The sequence below is a fragment of the Lycorma delicatula genome, chromosome 10 (assembly GCF_047948215.1).
Source record: "Lycorma delicatula isolate Av1 chromosome 10, ASM4794821v1, whole genome shotgun sequence".
NCBI lineage: Eukaryota > Metazoa > Arthropoda > Insecta > Hemiptera > Fulgoridae > Lycorma > Lycorma delicatula.
The window spans coordinates 46288622-46297334 of NC_134464.1; the positions used below are offsets into that span (position 1 = coordinate 46288622).

General features: G+C 30.1%; 1 protein-coding gene across 2 annotated transcripts in view; it reads left to right on the plus strand.

The window, feature by feature from the left end:
• Window positions 1-8071, plus strand: part of LOC142331374 (inositol-trisphosphate 3-kinase B-like) — a 304893-nt gene extending 296822 nt beyond the window's left edge. For both annotated transcript variants that reach the window (XM_075377245.1, XM_075377244.1), the window contains 2 exons: window positions 2906-2977; window positions 5516-8071. In XM_075377245.1, coding sequence (XP_075233360.1) covers window positions 2906-2977; window positions 5516-5854 — 411 coding nt within the window. In that variant the 3' untranslated portion in view covers window positions 5855-8071. The remainder of the gene's footprint in view (window positions 1-2905; window positions 2978-5515) is intronic.
• The last annotated feature ends 642 nt before the right edge of the window (window positions 8072-8713 follow it).

Here is an 8713-nt window from a genome sequence, read left to right on the forward strand (position 1 = left end):
CTATCCAACAATTTTATAATATTTATACATCAGACACTTGCATATGGTGTAACTGAAGAGCTACAAAAAGACTTTAGCAAGAGGTCTGAGTAAAAAAGATAAGGTAGAAAATATAGAAGACGAATGGGAGAATGTTAAAAAGGAAATTTTTAAATCAGCAGAAGCAAATTTAGGCAGAACAAAGAGAACTGGTAGAAAACCTTGGAATTCAGACGATATATTGCAGCTGATGGATGAACATAGAAAATATAAGAATGCTAGTGATGAAGAAAGTAAAAGGAACTATCAACAATTAAGAAATACTTTAAAGAGGTAGTTCAAACTAGCGAAAGAAGAGTGGATTAATGAAGAATGTTCAGAAGTGGAAAGAGAAATGAACATTAATAAAATAGACAGAGCGTACAGGAAAGTTAAGGAAAATTTTTGGGTACATAAATTAAAACCTAATAATGTGTTAAACAAAAATGGTACACCGATTTATAATACAAAAGGCAAAATTGATAGGTGGGTGGAATATATTGAGGAGTTATTCAGAGGAAATGAATTAGAAAATGGAGTTAAAGAGGAAGAAGAAGGAGTCAAAGAGGATGAAAGGGGAGAAACAATACTGAGAGCTGAATTTAGGAGATCATTAACAGATTTGAAAGGTAGAAAAGCTCCTGGTATAGACGGAATACCTGTAGAATTGCTGCGCAGTGCAGGTGAGAAAGCAATTGATAAATTATACACAAATTGGTGTGTAATATTTACGAAAAAGGGGAAGTTCTGTCAGACTTCAAAAAGAGTGTTATTGTCATGATACCAAAGAAAGCAGAGTAAATAAATGTGAAGAATACAGAACAATTAGCTTAACTAGTCGTGCATCAAAAGTTTAACTAGAATTCGGTATAGAAGAGTTGAGAGGAAAGTGGAAAAATATTAGAAGACTAATTTGGTTTCAGGAAAAGTTTAGGGAAAAGGAGAGAAATTTTAGCACTCAGATTAATAGTAGAAGGAAGATTAAAGAAAAACAAACATACTTAGCATTTATAGACCTAGAATAGGCATTCAATAACATAAACTGGAATAAAATATTCAACATTTTAAAAAAAATTGGGTTCAGGTAGAAGAATGGTTGCTAACATTTACAGGAACCAAACAGCAACAGTAATAATTGAAGAACATAAGAAAGAAGCCGTAATAAGAAAGAGTCTGACAAGGATGTTCCCTACCCCCGTTACATTTTAATATTTACATAGAACTAGCAGTTAATGATGTTAGAACAATTTAAATCTGGAGTAACAGTACAAGGTGAAAAGATAAAGATGCTATGACGTGCAGATGCTACAACGTGCTGATGATATTGTAATTCTAGCTGAGAGTAAAAAAAATTTAGAAGGAACAATGATGACACAGATGAAGTCCTACACAAGAAATACTGCATTAAAATAAACAAGAACAAAACGAAAGTAATGAAATGTAGTAAAAATAACAAAGATGGACCACTGAATGTGAAAATAGGAGGAGAAAAGATTATGGAGGTAGAAGAATTTTGTTATTTGGGAAGTAGAATTACCAAAGATGGACGAAACAGGAGCAATATAAAATGCCAGGTAGCACAGGTGAAACGAGCCTTCAGTTAGAAATATAATTTGCTTATATCAAAAATTAATTTAAAGGTCAGGAAAAGATTTTTGAACGTATATGTGTGGAGTGTAGCTTTATATGGAAGTGAAATTTGGACGATCGGAGTACCTGAGAAGAAAAGATTAGAAGCGTTTGAAATGTGGTTCTATAGGAGAATATTAAAAACACATAGGTGGTTAAAGTGGCAAATGAAGATGTGTTGTGTGGCAAATTGATGAAGAAAGAAGCATTTGAAAAAATATAATTAAAAGAAGACAGAATTATAGGCCACATATTAAGGCATTCAATAGTCGCTTTAATATTGGAGGGACAGGTAGAAGGAAAAAGTTGTGTAGGCAGGTGTTTGGAATATGTAAAACAAATTGTTAGGGATGTAGGATGTAGGTATAGCGAAATGAAATGATAGCAATAGATAGGGAATCTTCAAGAGCTGCATCAAACCAGTCAAATGACTGATGACAAAAAAAAACATTTCTATTTTTCTAATATGGTGGACAAATTTTTATTTTTTCCACATTAGAAACTCATGTTTCTAATATAATTTTTTAAAATATTCTTGGGTAATTTCTCCTAAATGCAATTGTTATAAGGATTTACAGGCTTTCAAATTTGAAAAACAATATGGCATTCAACTTAATTTAGTCCACTGTAATTCATGTTTTAATGTAATTTTCCAAATGGAAATATCATTTTAAGAATGTTTTATTCATGGGTTCCCTAATTGCAACTGTTCAGGTATTACATCTGATATACAGTTGGATCAATGTGCACACATGCACAGGCAGTTTGAATCCAAGCCTATAGGGTTACAAGTTTATTCTTTTGTTAATGATTTAGTGGAATGGTTTAATTGTAGTATTCCATTTTTAAGATAAATTTTTTAAAAAGTGAACTTTTTTTCTCTTCAGATTTATACCACTTAAAATTTTCAAACCAAACATATATTGTATAGATCTTGTTATGCTATCACAAATAAATAAATAAAAAATAATAATGGTAAATAAATAAAAAGAAAAGCCATAATGACTGCATTTAGGTAAAATAATAATAAAAGAGTTTCAAATTGATGTTTTCTGTCAAAATATTTTACATTAACTGATTATTTGATTTATAATAACTGCTATGAAACATGAAAGTGATTGAAAGTGTAAAAAATTAGTTTCTGTATTTAAAGTAATTTAGTTTATAAAAATATGTATATATATATTTTCTTTATGACTACTTAGAAATATAAATTATTTTTATTGTTTTCTATATCCTACAATTGTTTATGTTACAGCCAAAATACCTTCAGAGGCTAAAAGCTATAAAAGCGACTTTAGAAGTTTCTGATTTTTTCACTACACATGAGGTAAATATGTAAAACATTTGCTTTAGTTTTAAGATTTACGTATATTAGTCGTACTTTAAAGCTTGAGGATAATTATCACTCACTTGGCAATTGATTTTAATAAATTTAAAAATCAGTTTTAATATTTTGTTAAGTTAAAAAACAGAAAATGGAAAATACTTGCTTTAAATTTTTACTTGTAGAACTGTTTTAATTTAGACATTATGAATTAAATGCAAAACATTGATAAAAGGCTTGTCATAAATTTAAAAATGTACTTTTCATTATAAAAAGTTTCATTAGAAACTAAATTACACATTACTGGGATGTTTTATTATTTGAAGTTAATAGTATTAACTAACGGTACTTCCATTGGGTTGGAAGGTTTGATTGATTTTGGTGGTCAATTTATTTCAATTTCAATTGATGGTGATAAAAGATTATCACCAACTAAGCAACATGTACTTTATTCTTAAATTACAAAAGAAGGGAAAAACAAATACAATAGATAGTTATTTATGAAAAAGAATATTAAGAATTCTTGCCTTAAATTAAAATGACTATTTACTGCTATTAATTATGTACTGCAAGTAAATCAATCTGTTATCATTTATGCTTGATGAAGATGTTGCCTTTGATCAAAAGAAAATTTCGGTATAACTTTATTTTTACATATTGTTATCCTCTTTAGTATTTTTAGGGAAAATTGAATTTTCAAAAAAGTGGAGCGCTTCAGTAAAATTTTGAACATAGGTATTCTTGATCAGTGACTTTGAAAGTGTTATTAAATCTGTAATGAGGTGGTATAACTTACTTGTTTTTCATATAAACAATGGCTGAAATGTCAACAGCTACATATTCAATTCTGTATGATGCTCCAGTCTGGGGGGCATCCCTTGGCATAAAACAGAATTTGGCCAGGATGCAGAGAGTCCACAGGAGGTGCCTGCTGGGGGTGGTGACTTTATACTGTACTGTGTTGTATGAAGATGAAGTGCTGTGCATACTTGTGTCAGTTCCTCCAATCAAGCTGCAGGTGTTGGAAAAGATGGACATTTATAGAGGCGTGTGCAAACATGAAGCTAGAGTGAAGATCATGGCAAGCATTCCTATGCTGGGCTGACACCTGCTGATAGGCCTGTTGATCGTCTAGCTGGCCAGGGCGCTTAAAGCTCAGCAAACTGTGGTGGAAAGGTAGCATCCACAGCCAGAAGCGTTACTGTTCCACTCTCTTCTTGGCCTATCTTCCTCTTGCACCATTGTAGTATTTTCTTCTTCCACCAATTCTCTAGACAACAGGTTTGGTAGTCCACCCATCCATCATCAGGGGTGTCGCTCATGGATGTGATTTCACCCTCTTGGTGGGTGTGGTTTTATTACTCAAGACACTTCACCAAAGATCATCTCTGGTGGTGAAGTTGAAGACATTCCTGATCGACAGCTCTGTCACTTCCTCCTCAGCATCTCTTCCACTTCTCTTATAATCTCGTTCACTGTTGACCAGGTTGATTACAAGGGAGTTCTGGAAAATACTCTCTGGTGCTGCTTCAACACCGTCTCCAGTCTTATCTTCACCTCAGGGGGTACTGTAATTTTCAATGCAGTTTTGATGCTGCAGGTTCAGGTTGGTCATACCAAAAAATGGTTTTGCGGGTTTCCCTACTAAGCTGGAGACAGCCACAACTGTTGATTTCTCCCCAAAGTCCCAGGACTAGCAGATGCATGGTGGGAATTTTCATGTCCCCACAGAGCCGTGGTATGGCAGAAAGTGTGGCAAGCCAATTCCAAACCCAGACATCCAGATAGATCTGGAATTGAATTCTACTTCCTGCCATACCACGGCTCTGTGGGGACATGAAAATCCCTACCACGCAGGAAATTCCTCTTCTGCGGCAGGAAAAGCTGCCTCAGAAGAATTGGTCCATTAGTTTGTTGCATTCGTTCATAAAGTTGGGAGCACAACTTGGTAGTAATCTGTGGGCAGTTATATGGATGCCGAAATCAGTCTATGTGGCACCTTAAAATCTTGTGTGTTTTGCAAGGTAAGAGCTGTTGGGTTCAGAAGCTCCTCTGGCTGTCAGAGAGAGTTGCAGCTCGTCCGTTGGAAGTCAGTTGGGTCTTCAATACAGTGTGGCAGTGATGGCCCCAGAGCCCACAGGGTTGTGTTGGTATCAAAGTGATGCGAGTGACTGTTCTCCCTTGTTGAGCGACCTCCTGCTTATGGGTTCATTGATCGGCTCGCTGGCACTTGAATCTCGGGCAAGCTAGGGTGGGAAGGTAGCAAACAGATTGCATGGGCAGGATAGTAAACTGGTTTTGCTTGATAGTGAGTGCTAGATAACGGTTGTCCCATTATCTCATTTCTCCTTGGTAGCTAGTGGTTGATAAACAAAGTTTTGTTTTTTCTAATTTCTGGCTTCATTCTACTTATTCATCCTGCTTAACCAAACTTTTCTACATTCCTCATATATTTCTTAATTTTGACATCAGGTATTTTAATTTTGTTATTTAACATATCTTTTAAGTAGTTCATTAATTATTTTTAATTCTTTTAAACAGGTTATTGGGAGCTCGCTTTTGTTTGTCCATGACCAAAATAATGCAAATGTTTGGTTAATAGACTTTGCAAAAACATTAATCTTGCCAGCTAATATGAATATAAGTCATTCAGATTCATGGGTTGTTGGTAATCATGAAGATGGTTACATGATTGGTGTAAACAATTTAATAAATATATTTTCTGAATTGAGTGAAAAACAGATAGCCGAAAGACAGCAACAGCAGCAGCAGCAACAGTCACAACCACAGTTGCTTCAGCAATCGGATCAGCAACCTGTTCAGCAGATGCATCCAATTCCAACAACACTTGTTGTGACTGCACCTCAAGATATAACATGAGTAATGATGAACATAATTGTTTTGTTTCTAATCAATGCAAATAATTTTATTTATACAATTAAGATGTCCTAATGAATATATAATTATTAATAAAAATCAATATTTTTTCCCTAATCAACAGGTTGTGCTGATGATTTTTTTCTTATTTATATTATTGATAAAAACGTTGTAGACTACAAAAATATCCTTCCATGATGTATATATATATATATTTAAAAATTAACAGTGAATTATCTAACTTAGCAATATACGACTCCAGGAAGTAAATTAAAAAATTCTGGTATCTGCATTCATATTAAAAATAAAAAACAAGCTGCCTGAGTGCTTTACATTACCATGGTATAAATAAAACTTTCATTGCCTTTTAAGTGATAAATAAAATTTAAAATGAATGGTTTGTATTGTTTAGGTTAAACATTTAAAAAAAGAATCAATTCTACTTCTTTAACATCTAAACAGTAAACTCTGCTGTTTAAATGTACTTTGAGGGTTATATAAATGTAGACTGTATTCATTGCAGTATATAATAATGAACTTTGTGACATTTTGAATAAAAGCAGTATTAAAAGTGGTCATTTTAGTAATTGTAATCATGAATTTCCATCTGTTCATGATAAAAATATTAACAAAAAATTGTACAATACATTGAACTGGACAAAGTGGTTTGCTATATATTGATAGAATAGTGTTGTCTGATCACAATTAATCAAAAAATAAAAATGATGATGTTCGCAATAATAAAATAATAATAACAGGACAATCAGGTTTGTAATTTAAGAATTTAAATGTCTATTTCTAATCTGTTGAAATAGTTACGTCTATCCAACCAAAAGTTACTTTAAAAAAATATCTGCCAGTTGAAGAGATTTGCATGCAAAGGTTAGGTTAAATAGGGGGAAAAATTAGAATTAGAATTTTGTTTTTATATATTGCAAATTTATTTACAACTTATATATAAGTTATCTATATATGACTACTTATTATGTAAGCTTACTGCTGATAAGAAAACAAACAAAGCAAAATTTTATAAATGCCATCTTTGATAAACTTTGAAAATGTAAAAATTAAATTTTTTTGGAACAATGCTAATTATTATTTTTTAATTAATAAAATTAAATTTTAAATGTCACTTAATAATTGTCTTATAATCCCTGAAAGTATTCTATTTTATCTCCCTTTCTCTTTTTTACAATTATCTCTTTATTAATCTATTTCAGTCTTGCTGAATTGCTGACATCTTATATTTTATTTATATGATTTTCTGTTGCATATTATTCTAATCTTTGTCTTCCTTTACCCTTTTTTTACCACATTTTCCTTCTATAACCAAATCTACTAACCTTGAGAATGTACGTAATATGTAGCCTATCACCTGTTTAAAATGAATTAGAAGCATGTATTTTAAAATCTAATAGGATTATTACAGTCAAAAGCATTATATAACTGAGAAGCATTAAATGAATCTAAATTATTGAAAGAATACTGCAAAACATAATCAGTGTCATGCATAATATTATAGATTGTTATTTGATATATTATACTAACTGCTGTTTTAACTGCCAGTTTCCTGCCAATTATACTATTAATTGCATTAGTTTATTTTCTCATGTCTATTACATTTTGCAGTTTTACTTGTTTCTGGTTTTAATATGATATAAACACTACAAAGTGTAAGAAAAATTTTATATAAATAAACTGATCTTTTGTTATGAATTTCTTAATTTTTGTGTTATTAATATAACGAATTTATATTACCACTAAGAAAGGAACTGCATTTTATTTCTGAAAAGATTTTGTAGAAATATAATTTCAATAATTTAGAATTTGAATCATGTTTATTATTTTTTTTAATAATATACATTTTATATTAATATGAAATTACAGTTTATGAAATATGCTGCTAAAGGTAACAATAATAAGACGTTCGGAACTGCTGTAATAGATGAATTAAAAGACAATTTTTTAGGATACAAAACTATTCCTCCTGTCATTTCCATTGTTCACTTTTTTTAAGTAATTAGCCAACAAATTTTTTGTAACTTTTTAATAATATCCCCATTTTATAACATTATGAAAAGAAGAGAATTTTATTTTATAAGTAATAAAAAATTGTTTCATATATCATATGATTAATGCTAAACACATTTTTAGTGTTTTTTTAAATAAATATTATATTCTAAAATATTTTATAAATTAAATTATTTATACAATAATTTTTATGTGTAGTCTGTATATAAAATTTAATTAGTCTCTTATGTTACTAATTTTTTTCTCTTTCATTTGAATTTAAAGTAATGTTTATTAAAATGTCTGGAATTATATTTTAATGTTATGTTTCATTTTTTTTTTTTTTTTGTATATAAATAAATAATGTCTTACTATTTTTTATTATTAGTTGTAAAATAAACAAAATATTGCAATTTAATGTAATTTTGTAAGATATAGCTTTTATATTTTCTTATATTGTTTTAATATTACAAATATTGTATAAATATTGATTATTGTAGGTATACATTTGTAATCTTGGAAATAGTTTTTCTTGAAGTAGTTTTGTTAATTTGTTTTTTGTCATATTTTATAGTTATGATTTTCTAATTTATTATTTATTAGTTAATTGTGTGTAACTCTATTTATTTATTATTATTGTAAAATAATATATATATATATGTATATTTTTTGAAAACAGAAAAAACAGTCATCAGAGAGGTTTCTTAAAAACAATGTTGATAAAAAATCAGAATAATTTTCAGGTTTATTTTTTATTTGGTGGAATTATTATTTTGTACATTATTTAAAATTCATAAACATTATTGTTTTAGTTAAATTGTGAATGAGGAAAGGCAAATTAGGAATAACTTT